The sequence below is a fragment of the Vigna angularis genome, chromosome 5, assembly GCF_016808095.1.
Source record: "Vigna angularis cultivar LongXiaoDou No.4 chromosome 5, ASM1680809v1, whole genome shotgun sequence".
Classification (NCBI taxonomy): Eukaryota; Viridiplantae; Streptophyta; class Magnoliopsida; order Fabales; family Fabaceae; genus Vigna; species Vigna angularis.
In genome coordinates, this window is record NC_068974.1 from 38,161,791 (window position 1) to 38,178,463 (window position 16,673).

General features: G+C 34.4%; 1 protein-coding gene and 1 long non-coding RNA gene across 5 annotated transcripts; one reads left to right on the plus strand and one right to left on the minus strand.

Moving 5' to 3' along the window:
- Positions 1-719: 719 nt before the first annotated feature.
- Positions 720-15,527, minus strand: LOC108340356 (uncharacterized). Of its 4 annotated transcripts, XR_008249181.1 has the most exons (5): positions 15,069-15,527; positions 14,306-14,601; positions 12,841-13,042; positions 1,071-1,107; positions 720-985 (listed from the first exon to the last, which is right to left on the minus strand). It is a non-coding gene; the product is annotated as an uncharacterized LOC108340356 (long non-coding RNA). The 4 variants fall into 4 exon arrangements; XR_008249179.1 differs by lacking the exon at positions 1,071-1,107 and having other exon boundaries at positions 15,069-15,525; XR_008249180.1 differs by lacking the exons at positions 720-985; positions 1,071-1,107 and adding an exon at positions 8,425-8,681 and having other exon boundaries at positions 15,069-15,526.
- LOC128196804 (auxin-induced protein 15A-like) lies at positions 10,858-11,436 on the plus strand. Its single transcript, XM_052878485.1, has one exon. The coding sequence runs from the start codon at positions 11,040-11,042 to the stop codon at positions 11,319-11,321; it is 282 nt and encodes a 93-aa protein (XP_052734445.1). The 5' UTR covers positions 10,858-11,039; the 3' UTR covers positions 11,322-11,436.
- Positions 15,528-16,673: the final 1,146 nt, after the last annotated feature.

A 16,673-nucleotide genomic window follows, 5' to 3' on the forward strand; every position in this document is an offset into this window, starting at 1 on the left:
GATTCCGAGAATAATTTTCCATTTTATAAGAGCATGAGTTTTTAGTTGAAGTCGTTTCTTTTAGCTGTCATACAGATATTATTGCTATCATCAGCATGCTTTATTTTGATTGATTCATATTATTTTTCTCGATTACTGATTGCTTTATCACATGTTTCTTTTTGTTGATTGACATAGCAGCTGTAAATCAGGAACTTCTCAATACTATACTGAACCTTCAGAAATACTTTCGACAAGGATGCTAATCTGGCTCATGCAATAGTTAAAATATATATTAGACGGTTAACAGTGGAGAAGATTATCAGAGTAATGCGAAATAAGTTTTGATTGAGTACTTGTGAGACAAAAGTTGGAAAAGAGAAGGTATTGTATATTATCAAAGGGGAATGTTTCACAATCACAACAAATTCACTCCGTACAAAATGAACCTTTAAGAGTTTCTTTTATAGACCTACAGAAAGTGCCCACATTTACTCAACAAGTATTAAAATATTCATTAAAGAGACTTATATGTAAAGTATTTGATTGAGATTTAAGGCATGTTTATATTAGTACGCCAAAATATAATTTATTTTCTGTTCAAGAAGGAAATTGATAAAGATTGGCCGAGTTAACGAGACAATAAACATGGGAAGGCAGAAATATAAGGTCCAAATTTCTTTATTTTGTGGAAAAAATATAGAAATTTTTGTTGAAGAGTATAATGACTGATTTAAATCTAGTTTCCAATTGAATATCAATCTATGATTAGAGGCCTTTTAAAAATTACAGATAATGTATTTCAATCAAATTTATGTTTTATTCTAGCCCTAAAACCAACTAATGTGCTGAATTGCCTATGTGAAGATAGTGTTGTTACTAAACCAAGTGAGATGAAGATTTGTTTATCATAATGGGATCTCCTCCATATGGTGCTGCTGCTACATATGAAAACAAATTGAGTATCTAAGTGTTTCTGTTTATCGATAGCTATGTTCTGATCTTCCTGCAATTAAAATGTAAACAGTATTAGAAGGAAGAGCTAATATTTGTTTGGGACAATTTTAAAAGAATATAAGTTCTGTACACACATTCGGATCATACACGAGATTTCGCTCATGTCAACTGCTGAAACAGTTAAAATGAGTTTAATATGAAGGATTATTGTTGCCATTAATTTCAATGGATAACATCCATAGCTAAAAAAATTCATATTCATTTGACGTATGGTTTGTTTATCTATATAAAGATTGTTGTATGAAGATCACATAATCTCAATTTGGTAAGAAAAAGAGATCTCCTATTCTGATTGTTTGATCAGTTAAATAGAAATTACAGAAGGAAGAAAAAGTGGTCCAATGATTATATGAATATAGATACTTTTCTATTTTCCTTCAAAGTAACAGGGAAATATCTTGCAGTGTATGTTGGCGAGAAAAATAAGCGGTTTTTAATCCCCTTATCATACTTGAACCAACTTATATTCCAAGACTTATTGAGTCAAGCCGAAGAAGAGTTTGGATATCATCATCCCATGGGTAGCCTAACAATTCCTTGCAGTGATGATGTCTTCAAACATATAACTCACTGCTTGAATGAACAATGAATTTCGCACTTTAGGAAACCGACATAAATTAGTAGAGACATTTTTGTACAATACGCTTCTTCTCTATCATATAAAAATTATTATGAAAATTTGAGCAATGATGATTCCAATTGCTAACTTTTTTTGTTTATCATTACAATGTTCACTTCTCCCTGCCATTAGAATGGTAGACAACACTAGAAGGTTGTATGTTCCAACAAAAACACTTGATTATTCTCACAAATTCCTCAACCTAACAAACCCAGATCTGCACAATCAAGGCAGGGCAGAGCAGAGAAATATATGAGGGATGAATTTTTAACTATTTCTTATCCAGTAATTATGTAGATCAGATTCATAGCAAATGTGAGAATAAACGTCGTGGAGATAACTTATCATTCAAATGAAATTTCTTTTACAAAGTCAGATATCAAATATGGGGAGGGAATATACCAAGGTAAGAAACTATGATACAAAAATGTGTCAAGTATATGTCTACATCTAAGTCAGTTCCATCTAAGAACAAATGTTCTCCACAAGGAATTGTGAGACCACCCAATGGATGGTCATACCCAAATTCTTCCTCGGCTTGACTCAACAAATCTTGAAATGAAGGTTGGTTCAAGAATGATACAGGAATCATGAACTGCTTCATTTTCTCTCCAACATAGACTGCAAGGTAGCCCTTTTGCACGTCCATAGCTTTTGAAGATGCTTTGATTGTATTAAGGGATGCCTTCTTGATACCAGGTAAACGAAAACCCATGGTTTATATATTGAAACTTGGGAAGAGAAAGTTGGGAATAGCGAGTTGTAGATAGGAGGCTAGTTTTTGAAGTTAAAATGCCTTAGGAAGTGAATGATATTTGTTGTCCTAAATGCTTGCAACCATGAATATATATATAGAGCTAGAAAGTTTTGTAGGATATCATCTCGTACTTGAATGATTGAGGGTGGATGGCTATGAGATAAGAGTCATGGGACCGATAGGACAGAAAAAGCATATGGTGTTGCCTTGGAAGTGTTTCTTAGGGATTAATGGGAGATGTTATAGTTGACAGTACACTATCCCAAGCCAATCCACTTGAAATAGAGTAGACATATGATTTCAAACTCATGAATATAATGGTCTATGATATCTCATTGTCCTTTGCTTATAATTTGATCTATCCAGCTGTAATTCAACATTAGGTAACGTGAAGAAAACATGTTCAAAGCATGTTTGACAAATCGTGGAATACCAATTAATCCATGAACAGACTTAGGCCTTCCCTTAGCCACATCTCATTGGGAACATGTGGAGGCTTAATGTTTCCTGCTGTTCAACAAGGTGGGTTACACACCTGCACCCTACTTTATGCTTGATAGAAGTACTGCAGACAACACCACGCGATATTTCATCTCTATGCTTTCCTTCTTTTAGCATCTATATATACACTATCCTATACCTTCAAAAACAACACAAGCCTTCCGAATCCTCTCAAGCATCGGAATTCAGATTCATTTTCTGTAAATTTGAGATTGTTCTTCTTCCTTAAACAAGCTCAAAAAATGGGTTTCCGTTTACCTGCCATCCGACAGGCATCATCATTCACAGCAAGACAAGCATCTTCAAAATCTGAAGACATACCAAAGGGCTATTTTCCTGTGTATGTTGGAGAGAAACAAAATCGGTTTGTGATTCCCATCTCTTACTTGAACCAACATTCATTCCAAGACTTACTGAGACATGCAGAGGAAGAGTTTGGATATGATCATCCCATGGGAGGCCTCACAATTCCATGCAGTGAAGATGTCTTCCAACATACAATTTCTTGCTTCAAGGGACAATAGATCTCACTTTAGGAGACTCACATAGATTAAATAGAGACATTTTGTACAGTAGGCATCTTCTCGAATTGTAACTATTTTTACCAAATTTTGGGTAATGATGATGAATTCAAATTTTTCTATCTATTTTTCCCTTTCAATGTTTACTTCTCCCATAACTTACAATGGTATATTCAGCAGTAAAAAGACTCGATTATTCTCATAAATTTCACAGCATAAATAAGAAACCCAAGTGCTCGGCAATCAGGGCAAGGCAGGGAAGGGAAAGAGATGTTAGTATTTTGAAAGGGGCAAACCAGAAGAATCAATTTCTTTGGAAGGAGTTTCAGAGGTTTTTAAGTTTTTTATACATCTGGTGGATTTTTCCCCGACCAAGACAGTTATAATGGACTTAAATTTAAGTTGTGTTGTTCCAAATCATTCGAATGGATAACATCCACTATCATAGAAATTTCAAATGAACTTGATGTAAGGATTCTTTTATCATCTATCTATACATAATTATTCTATGAACATATAATTTTCATTTTGTAAGAGGATGAGATTGCTTATTTTGGTTGTTTGGATTGATAAACCTACATTACAGATGAAAAAAGAGGAAGAAATTACTTCATCCAATCCATCACCATGCGATTCAACCCACTTAAAAATCCTCATGGGGAAACCTCACTTTTTATTCCATTTTCTTTTCTCAATGTTGCCCAATAAAAAAGTAGGGCAATTTCTTGTCCTTGCATCATCTTGAGATCCGAGATTACAAACTAGAGCAATAATTCCCCATTCCATGAGAAAGATACTTAATTTCTATTTTCATCCCTAAAAAGATAGTAGTATCTTAAAATCATTCAAGGTTTGAAGATTATTCAATTAGAGGAGAATTCGTCACTTCCACAACCAGTTCTGACTGTAAAACCAACTACGTCATCCTGCGAAGAAGGTATTGTTGCTTGATTCACATATATGAAATGGGTCCTCCCTCATATGAGCATAGACTTGTATGAATGGTTTTGATCTTTTGTCAGCAATATTATAGTTTTTCAGTGACGACGGATGGTTCACAAAAATCTTAAAGTGAAATTAAATCAAAGCAGTACAGTATCACAAAGACTTATACTTTCAATGAGTTTTTCTCTCTATTTTCCTCTCTGTTATATTGTATTTATTTTGAATTTGAACTTAGCTAGAAAATGTAGCAATAATAGCTGAATTTAAATCCGAGACATTAAGACTTACTTGGAGACAAATAGCTAATTTCTTAATCGACAACTATGTAGCTCAAAATGTCAGATGAAGGAAATGTGAGAAAACTCTTCATGCAGGAAAATTGTCGTAACAATTTCTGTACTGTCCAAGGTAATATAATAAAAATGTAGAAAGGCTATTTTCAAGCTAAGAAACTATGCTGCAAAACTTTTGTATATACATTTAAATCAGTCTGATCTTCAACACCTCATGAAGCGCGAAGTGATATCCAAGAACACATCTTCTCTGCAAGGAATTGTTAGACCACCCATTGGATGCTCATATCCAAAATCTCCCTCAGTGTGACTCAACAAATCTTGAAACGAAGGTTGGTTCAAGTATGATACAGGAATCATAAACCGCTTCATTTGATCTCCAACATAGACTGCAAGGTAACCCTTTGGCACATCCACAGATTTTGAAGATGCTTGGATTACTGGAAGAGATGCTTTTCTGATACCAGGTAAACGAAAACCCATGTTTTATATATTGATACTTGGGAAGAGAAAGTTGGGAATAGAGAGTTTTAGATAGGATGCTAGTTATTGAAATTAAAATGCCTTAGGATGTGAATGGCTTTTGTTGTCCTAATTGCTTGCAACCATGAATATATATATAGAGATAAAAAGTTTTGCAGGATATCATCTGGTACTTGAATGATTGAGGGTGGAGGGCTATGAGATAAGAGTCATGAGAATGATAGGACAAAAAGGGCACATGGTGATGCCTTGGAAGTGTTTCTCAAGGATTAATGGGAGATGTAATAGTTGATAGCACACTATCCCAAGCCAATCCACTTGAAATAGAGTACACGTATGATTTGAAATCTCATGAATATAATGGCCTATGATATTTCAATGTCCTGTTCCTTATAGTTTGATCTATCCAGCTGTGATTCAACATTAGGTAACGTGAAGAAAACATGTCCAAAGCATGTTTGACAAAACGTGGAATACCAATTAATTCATGAACAAAATTAGGCCTTCACTTAGCCACGTCTCATTGGGAACATGTGGAGGCTTAATGTTTTCTTGTATTTCAACAAGGTGAGGTTACACACCTGCACCTTACTTTGTGCTTGATAGATGTACCACAGACAACACCACGCGATATCTCATCTCTATGCTTTCCTTCTTTTAGCATCTATATATACACTATCCTATACCTTCAAAAACAACACAAGCCTTCTGAATCCTAAAGCATCAAAATTCAGATTCATTCTCTTAAATTTGAGATTGTTCTTCCTTAAACAAGCTCAAAAAATGGGTTTCCGTTTTCCTGCCATCCAACGGTCATCGTCATTCACAGCTAGACAAGCATCTTTAAAATCTGAAGACATACCAAAAGGCTATTTTGCCGTGTATGTTGGAGAGAAACAAAATCGGTTTGTGATTCCCATCTCTTACTTGAACCAACCTTCATTCCAAGACTTACTAAGTCAAGCTGAGGAAGAGTTTGGATATGATCATCCCATGGGAGGCCTCACAATTCCATGCAGTGAAGATGTCTTCCAACATACAATTTCTTGCTTCAAGGGACAATAAATCTCACTTTAGAAGATTAACATAGATTACTAGAGACATTTTGTACAATACGCATCTTCTCAAACTTGTAACTATTATTATAAAATTTAGACTAATGATGATGAATTCAAATACTAAGTTTCTGTGTATTTATCCATTTCAATTTTTACTTTTCCCAACATTTAGAATGGTATACAGCATCAACAAGACTGGATTATTTTTATAAATTTCCCAGCAGGAAAAACTAAGAACGAAGTGAAAGCAGGGAGGGGCAGAGATATTAGTATTTTGTTAGGACGAGGAGAGGCACCAATGATACGCAATAAAAATGTAGGGCAATTTCTCGTTCTTGTATCATCTTCAGATCGCAGATTACAAACTGGGGCAATAATCCCCAATTCTACAAGTACGATACTTTTATTTTATTTTCTTCTAAAAAAAAGATGCTAGAATCTGAAAGAGTTCAAGGTTTGAAGAATATTCAATTAGAGGATAATTCGTCACTTCCATAAACTGTTGTGACCATAAAACCAACTAACGTGATCACGCGAAGATGGTATCACTGCTTGACCTACATTTTTTTTCATAAAAAATTGGGTCCTCCCTCGTATGTGCATGGACTTGTATTGTATGGATGGTTTTTATCTTCCGTCAAGAAATATTTCAGATTTTCAGTGACCAGGGATGGTTCACAAAAATCATAAAAGCAAGTTGAAATCAAAGCAGTTGAGTTTCGCAACGACTTAATTTCGATGAGTTTTTCTCTTTATTGCACCGGTGATCGTGTTTTAAACTTATCTTCTTTTCCTCTCTGTTATAATGTAGTTTTTTGTCAATGAACTTAACTATAAAATGTAGAGATAGTAACCGAATTTAAATCTGAGACATTAAGAATTCTTTTGTTGTAGAGAACTAGCTAATTTCTTATTCCACAACTGTGTAGATCAGAATGACAGATGAAGAAAATATGTGAGAAAACTCTTCATGTGGGACATTTCTTGTAACATTCTTTGTACTGTCCAAATTAATATAACAAAAATGGAGAAAAAGTATTTTCAAGGTAAGAAACTATCCTACAAAATTTATGTCTATACATTTACGTCAGTCTGATCTTAATGGATTAGCACCTCATCAAGCGAGAAGTGACATCCAAGAAAGCATCTTCTCTGCAAGGAATTGTGAGACCACCCATTGGATGTTTATACCCAAATTCTTCCTCAGTTTGACTCAACAGTTCTTGAAATGCAGGTTGGTTCAAGTGTGATACAGGGATCATAAATCGCTTCATTTTATCTCCAACATAGACAGCAAGGTAACCCTTGGGCACGTCGACAGATTTTGAAGATGCTTGGATTGCTGGAAGGGACGCCTTTCTCAAACTAGGTAAACGGAAACCCATGCTTTATAAGTTGATAATTGGAAAGAGCGAGTTGAGAGGAAGAGAGCTGTAAATAGGATGCTAGCTTTTGAAGTTAAAATACTTTAGGATGCGAATGATTTTTGCTGTCCTAAAAGCTTTCGGCCATGAATATATATATAGAGATGAGAAATTTTGTAGGATATCGTAGGGTGCCTGAATGATTGAAGGAGGATGGCTTTGAGATAAGAGTCATGGGACCGATAGGAAAGAAAGGGCACATGGTGTTGCCTTGGAAGTGTTCTTAGGAATTAATGAGATGTTATAATTGATAGTAATCCCATGCCAATCCACTTGAAATAGGACGTATGATTTCAAATCTCATGAATATAATGATCTATGATCTCTCACTGTCCTTTGCCTCATAATTTGATCTATCCAGCTGTAATTCAACATTAGGTAACGTGAAGAAGAGAACATGTTCAAAGCATGTTTGACAAAATATGGAATACCAATTAATCTATGACCAGACTTAGGCCTTCACTTAGCCACGTCCCATTGGGAACATGTGGAGGCTTAATGTTGCTCGTTGTTCAACAAGGTGGGGTTATACACCTGCACCCCACTTAATGCTTGATAGAAGTACTGCAGACAACCCCATGCGATATCTCATGTGTACTCCCTCCTTCTTTTAACAGCTATATATACATTATCCTATATCTTCAAAAACTACACAAGCCTTCGGAATCCTCTAGCATCAAAATTTGGATTCATTCTCTGTAAATTTGAGATTGTTCTTCTTCCTTAAACGAGCTCAAAAAATGGGTTTCCGTTTACCTGCTGTCCGACGGGCATCATTGGCAGCAACACAAGCAACTTCAAAATCTGAAGATGTACCAAAGGGATATTTTTCCGTTTATGTTGGAGAGAAACAAAATCGCTTTGTAATTCCCATCTCTTACTTGAACCAACCTTCATTCCAAGACCTACTGAGCCAAGCTGAGGAAGAGTTTGGATACGATCATCCCATGGGAGGCCTCACAATTCCTTGTAGTGAAGATGTCTTCAAGCACACAATTTCTTGCTTCAATGGACAATAGAGCTCACTTTAGAAGACTGACATAGCTTATTAGAGACATTTTGTACAATAGGCATCTTCTTAATCCTGTAATTATTAATATCAATTTTTGAGTAATGATGACGAATTCAAATGCATGTTTCTATCTATTTATCCATTTCAATGTTTACTTCTCCCAGCACTTAGAATGGTATACAACACTAAAAAGACTCGACTATTGCTCACAAATTCCACAGCATAAGAAAAGCATGTGATTGGCAATCAGGACAAGGCTGGGAGGGAGCAGAGATGTTAGTTTTTGGCAAGGGCAGAGGAGAAGCATCAATTTCTAGAACGAATTTCAAAGGCTTTTAAGTTTTTTATACACACTAAGGGATTTTTCCTCCGCCAAGACAGTTATAATGGACTTAGTTCACTGCTAGGTATATCATGTACAGTGCACAGATAAATAGTATTTTGCTAGGACCACAGAGAAGCTTCAATTTATTTGGGAAAGGCCTGAGAAAAAAATTTACTTTTATATACGTGATACTAGTAAAATTAAAATTCAGGGTCCCCATCGTACACAAGATTCCTCCAAATTTCCTAGGTTGTTACAATGGATTTAATATGAAGTTCTATTGTTTCCCACTTTAATTTCAATAGATAACATCCAAGGCTAAAGAGATTTCATATTCATTTGACAAATTGTTTAGTTGATATATAAAAAAAAAAAAAAAAAAAAAAAAAAAAAAAAAAAAAAAACTCTAAAAAGGAGCAGTGAATGTTTGGATTAATCCACTTTCTGTTTTCCTCCAAAAGTAGAAAGGTAATCTTTAAAAGGTTTGAAGAATCTTCTCAGGCAATGTTTATGTGACCAGGGAAGGTTCACAGAGACTATAATTTTCAGATTTTTTTCATCATTGACTTTTTCTCCTTTTCTCTCAATCACATCAGTCATTGTATTTTAAACTTATCCATCGTATTATTTTATGAAATTAAGTTATAAAATTATGAGTTATTAGTTATATTTCAATTATATACATTAAAAACTTTTATTTAATTCAACTCAGTTTTAGCCAATTTCTTGTTCAATCATTATTTTCATCAGACTGTTAAATGAAGGGAAAATGTGAGAAAAAACTTCATGTATGAAACTTCTCATTTAAATTAACCTTTTTACAATTGCCGGATTATATGATAACAAAAATGGGGAGAATATTTTCAAGCTAAGAAACTATGCTACAAAAAGCCTCTCAAGTTTAGTCTACATCTATGTCAGTTTCATCTTCAAGGGACTAACACCTATTCAAGCTAGAAATAATATAAAGGAACATGTCTCTCTGCAAGGAATTGTGAGACCGCTCATTGGATGATCATAACCAAATTCTTTCTCTGCTTGACTCAACAAATCTAGAAATGAAGATCATAACCAAATTCTTTCTCTGCTTGACTCAACAAATCTAGAAATGAAGAATGGTTCAGGTACGATAGAGGGATCAAGAACCGCTTCCTCGTCTCTCCAATATACACTGCAAGGTAGCCCTTAGGCACATCTACAACTTCTGAAGAAACTTGGTTTGCAGCAAATGATGCTTTCCTGATACCAGGCAAACGAAAACCCATCGTTGTGTGCTGAGACTTGGAAATTAGAATGTTGTGAAAAAATCTCGTGAATAAGATACAAGATTATGAACTTCAAATGCTTTCTGATGTGAATGATTTTTATTGTTCTAAACGTTTACAGTCTTGAATATATATAGATGAAAGAATTTGTAAGAAATTGTTGTCCTTGTGTATTATTGAGGGTGGAGGGCGATCGGATAAAAATAAGGGAACCAACAGGGAGACAATGGCATATGGTGTTGCCTAGGAGGACTTTCTAATGGATGAATGCAACATGTTATAATTGATCATATGGGTCCCATATTCTGGAGCAAATGCACTTGAAAAAAACAGACTTGTGATATCAAACCTGTCTATGATCTCTAGCAATCCTTAGCCTTATAATTCATCGGCCCGAAATTATCTTCCACCTGTGCTGTACTTCAACATTAGACTGCGTTATCAACCTTAAGAAAACATATCCAGAGCATGTTTACGAAATTATGGAATACCAACTAATGCATTATTAAACGTTTGGTTTCACTTAGGCACGTCTAGTTTGGTTACAAGTGGAAAGTGTGTTTGGCACTGTTTGACAAAGTGGTGGGGTTACACACTCTACACAACTTTATCCTTGACAGAGACATTGAAGACAGCACCACATGATATCTCATGTGCATGTCTTCCGTCCTTTAACGCTACTTTTCTGTGAATTTAGTTTCTAAGGAATCTTTAGAACTATATATACAGCATCATTTCCCTTCACAAAGAACACAAGCCATTCGCATCCTCGAGTTTCAACATTTGGTTTCATTCACGTAAATTTGATATTGATCTTCTTCCTTTAAGCAGGAACAAAAAATGGGCTTCCGTATACCAGCTATTCAAAGGCCATCATCAGTCACAGCTAGGCAAGCAGCTTCAAAATCTGTAGAAGTCCCAAAGGGCTATCTTGCAGTGTATGTTGGAGAGAAACAGACACGATTTGTGATTCCCATATCATATTTGAACCAACCTTCATTTCAAGACTTACTGAGTCAAGCTGAGGAAGAGTTTGGATATGATCATCCCATGGGTGGCCTCACAATTCCTTGCAGTGAAGATGTCTTCCAACATATAGATTCTCGCTTGAATAGAAAATAAATCTCACACTGTAGGACACTGACATAGATTAGTAGAGAAATTTTGTACCAGAGTGATCTTCTCAACTTGTAAAGATTGCCCCATTTTTTGTAGTGACAATGAATTCAATTGCTAAGTACTGTTGTTTATCAATTAAAATGTCCAGTTCTCTGCAATTCAATTAGAATTTGATTTTTATCATGAATTCCTTTGCATAACTGCCCATATGCTCCACAGTCTGAACAGAGCTAATAGTATGTTTCTTCAGCCACGGAGAAGCATCAGTTTATTATGGACTAGATATAAAGATTTTCAAGTTTAATACACATGTGAAGTTAAAATTAATGCCCCCGATCATACACAAGATTTCACCACTACCAAACTGCCAGCCAAGGTATATAGTAGTGGACCTAGTATATAGGTTTTTTCAATTGCTCTCATCTACTTCTATGGATAACTTGTGGCTAAAAAAATTTCATATTCTAAGAATTGGGGTTTAGTTTCTAAGCACCTGTGCTTCCCTTATTTCTTCACTGAATGATTTAGCCATAAACCATGCACTATAATTACCAAAATTTAATCAGTGCAGCACTTATCAAATTTCAGATCTTGTATATGTTGCACAGCTTAAGGCCAATTACAGTTGCTCTATAAATTTACTCATCGAAGCAAGCTCAGTGACTAAAGTGAAAAATATCAAAACAAAAAGAAAAGTAAAAAAGCTCAGTGCTTTAAAGAACCCAGGAGTGCAATATTTGTTAACTTAAGGGATTATAACTTGTTAAGCTCAATAGTTTTCCAATGTTCTTAATATTTTAAGACCTCAGAAAAGCTCACAAACTTCAGTTTGGATTTATCAACTGTATTCGTATCTAGTTAGACTGCAGAAAATTGAGTAAATCAACAAAGTTAAAAATTATGTTTTTATAACACTCCGCTATTTATAACTAAATACCTATACTTCCAAACAACTCTCTCAGGTAATCTATTGAGCAACATAACATAATGGAAGGCTCATTTGTACGGCCATATGCCAGAGGAACTTGTAGCATTAGCCAGCGTAAAATCATTAAAAGCAGTACATCTCTTGTCTTCAAATAATGTTATTCAATAACTCAAATAGATTTTAGGGTTTATAGTGTATCAATATCTGCCAGTTGGCTTATAGAGACCATGAACACAATATTTAATATGTCTATAGCATGTCTGATGGTAACCTATCCAAGGACTTCTCCGTAGGCAGAACTTATTAGATTTCAAGTAAAATCTGATGGTTGACCATCCAAGACATATCACATCAACCTTAATGAGCCCTGTCTCTCCTTGGCCCTATCAAATGGTACATTCACCACCCAATTCAGGAGAGAGGCTTGAGTTATCTATCTATATATGTGTGTTCATCTTTCATTGAGCATACAAGCTTCACAAGTCATTACACTGAATCAGCTGAATTCAAATTCATTACAACCTTTAACTAATCTTCTGAGATCACTCTGTAGTTCTTTGTGTGTAGAAGCAAAAACAATGGGTTTTCACTTACTTGGAAGACGGACATCATTTACAAGCCAAGCTAGAAAGGTTGCGGAAGTCCCAAAAGGCTACCTTGCAATCTACGTTGGAGAGAAAATGAAGAGGTTCATGATTCCCGTATCATTCTTGAACCAGCCTTTATTTCAAGAATTGCTAAAACAAGCTGAAGATGAGTTCGGCTATGATCATCCTATGGGAGGTCTCACAATTCCCTGCAAGGAAGATGTGTTTTTAGATATAGCTTCTCGCTTGAATGTGCAATAGTGCATATTTCTCTTCAGAGGAGTAACATAGAGTAACATACTGTAGAGCAGACATTGCTTTTTATCATTTTTGTAGTATCCAATACGTTGTAAGAAAGTTTATGACATTTCAATGATAACATACCAAAGATTTATTCCGAATTTATGCTTACTTTTTGTATATATGAATGAATTAAAATACGATACAGCACAAACTTGGTGACCATCTATACCATCTGCCTCCCTCAACTGGTCTTTTGTGGTATTTCTGCCAATTTTGCATTAATCTACTGAGTAGTTATAGTAGCGATATAGATTAGTTCGCTAAACATGACTGTGGCTGTTTTGAATGTACTATTGTAGTTCTGTCGATAACCTTAGACATGGATCCCATAATGTTGACCCCAGGTCTATACAAAAAAAAAATGCAAATAAATTGATTTAATTCTACAGAATTTGCTGCAATCTGTGAACTCCATCACTAATTAGAGTCATTGACAAAGCCTCTACAGAAAAATGATTTTGTGCATTTTTATTCTTTTCATGATATATATTTAATGTAACATTCATGTATTTCCTTTGATCTTTTTAAAATGATAGTAGATCATTTATACTGAATGTTCTTTCCTCAGCATCCATGCTTCATTGTTATTCACTTATTCCTTTTTCTGATCTTTGTAAAATTAAGCAAAATGATACAAGAAATAACACATTTTAAGATATAAAAGCCTGATATCTGTTACTGGATTACCGTCAAAAACATAAACGTATGTTACTGGATTATTGAAATATGTCGTTCAACAATTGTGTCACATAAGCAATCTATGAGCTGTGTAAAAGTACAGGTCCCGTCTGAATTAAGCTCAATGTCTGTCTTCTGTCATGACCCACTGTGCCAAAACATTTATTCCAACTGGCAATTTGACATAACACCTATATAGATTTTCTTTTTCATTGAAAGATGATAGAATTTGAAAAGAAAGAGTTGATTGATTTAAAGATTCAGTGAAAGCAAAGACAGATGGCTTAATAGAAGTTAGAGACAAAATATAGTAGAAAAGTCATAATTTCTTAGCTTTTAGGCTTCACCCTTTTGTCAAAGGTCTTTGTAATCTCGTGCTTTCAGTTTTACTTTTAAACTAAACTAAACATGGAATAAAATCCATCTTAAGGCATCTGGCAATATTTACTTTTAGGGGTAAAAGTAAAAGTTAATAATAATGATTTTCTCACCCTGAAGGATACCGGCAGTTGGAGTGAAACTGAAGGTATATTCCATTATTCCAATACTTCATCCAAATACACACAACAATGACAATAGAGGAATATACCAATGCAACAAACAATGTCTCATTCTGCAATTAAATTGTATGTTGCTTTGTACTTTTTCCGTAGTAAACTCTGAGGTGCTGATGGAGAGTTCAATCTTAAGTACCTTCCGTGCTGTTGGCGAGGACTTGTCATGCAAGCTGTTATCACAATGAATGGCATTGTACAAATGCAACCACTGAATATAAGTTTTCAGTACCCTGCACAGATATTTGTCAACAATGAAACATACGTGTGAGGAAGAGAAGATGAGAGATGTCTGGTACATGTCTTCAACAATAAGAAACAGGGCATTAAATAGCTTGAACGATAATTAGGTTTTTTTGGTGTACAATTCTCTTTCAACTTCAAGCAATAACTTTATTGACCACACTTCCATAAAAATCTCCATTTCTGATAAAGACGTGTAAGACAAAACCACATGGTTCATGATCCCTTGTTTCTCACCAGACCCAAAGAGCCTTAAACCATTCAATTTGGGAAGCAAGGTGATCCACACAAGCGCCATATATATACCCCTCATTCCACTCTCAAATATATCATAAAGCATCGAACTTGAAACACTTTGTACAACAAACAAGAAGTAGAAAACATGGGTTTTGATTTGCTTGGCGTTAGAAGAGCTAGACAAGAAGTTTCAAAGGGTACCGAAGTCCCAAAAGGATACCTTGCAGTGTATGTCGGAGAGAAAAAGAAGAGGTTCGTGATTCCGATTGGATGCTTAAATCAACCCTCGTTCCAGGACTTGCTAAGCAAAGCAGTGGAAGAATATGGGTACCATCATCCAATGGGTGGTCTTACAATTCCTTGCAAAGAAGATGTCTTCTTAAATATCATGTCGGTTCTCACTTGAATACGTCTGAGACACCGACACACATGATAGTATCTAGTTCAAACAAACAATTTTGTAGAGATTACATTTTTCTTTCTCCCTTTGCTTTCATGCAAAAGTGGAAGATGTGTATAGGAACAAAATCATTGGTTCCATTGATTATGTTGATAAATTGAAGCATACGCACACTCGCTTTGTTGAAGCATCTACTTGTTGTTGAATACTCTGTTACCACACACTTGCACTTTCTGGGTTTTGTATTTATCCCCAAGCTCAGATAATTTTTTGTGGAATAATAAAATAATAATACTTATAATAAAATCTAAAAGAATAGTAATATATTTTATTTATAATAAAAATTATGAAAAAGTAATATTGTTATTAAAAATAATAATAGTCTTACAAAATGATAAGAATAATAATATTATTAAAAACATTAAAATTAGAATAATAAAAAAATTATAAAATAATAAATTAAATAAATCAATAATAATAAAATAAATAAATAAATTTGTAAAATAATAATTAAAGTAATTTATAATGTTAAGGGTAATTTTATCATTTAATAAATATATCATTTTATGATCTTTTAAATTTATTATATCGATGCAATTAGATACAAATTTTTATAAAGTTTCTTCTTTGCTTTAAACTCTCTTTCCCCTTAATTTAAAATAACCTTACTATTCACTCATTTTTCTTTTCTTTTCTTTTCTACTCCCTCATATGCATTTCTTAATCCAAATACATTATTAAAGTAATCTCACAATGACTATCACAACTTAAGATCTAGCCATTAATTACCATTCAAGCTTAGATGTTTCTTCCGTGCATTTCACTAATTTCTTGATTCACCTCATTCATTATAAAATGAGTTTCTTTGGGGAATATATTTACATTTTAGAAAACTTATTACTGGATGAATGGGAGATAATTAAAAAAATCAATGGAGTACAGGAAGATAATCAAAACCTTATCCTTGCATGATGAATCCTGTCTTCTTTCCTTTGGGCTCCCTTCCCGCTACACAAGCCGAAGTCTCTTGCTTCTTTTTGGGCCGATGGGCTCACTTTGGGTTTTTCTCATTTTTGCTCAATGGACTTTGGGTTTGCATGATGATTACCAAATGTATTCTACTGTCAATTGTGTTCCTGTGTTTAGTTAATTGTACAAGTAATTGTGTTGTTGTGAGGTAAACGTGTGAATTCAGGCTTATAAATTTAGTTAAAACACAAGATATGTTTAAGTATAAATAGTTATCCATTTAAGTTTAGGTTTTGCATCCACGTCCTAATATCACCAAAACAGCATCTGGAATAAGAATCCCATGTTGGATTTATTGTTACTGCACCCCCTCAAATATGTATATCCTACCACAGATATGTTTGGATAAACTTATTTTTGCTTTTGTTGTACAACAGTAACAGCAGAACAGAATAG

Bases quoted from the DNA above. Each gene is read 5' to 3' on its own strand.
- LOC128196804 (XM_052878485.1), top strand. From the start codon at position 11,040: ATGGGCTTCCGTATACCAGCTATTCAAAGGCCATCATCAGTCACAGCT.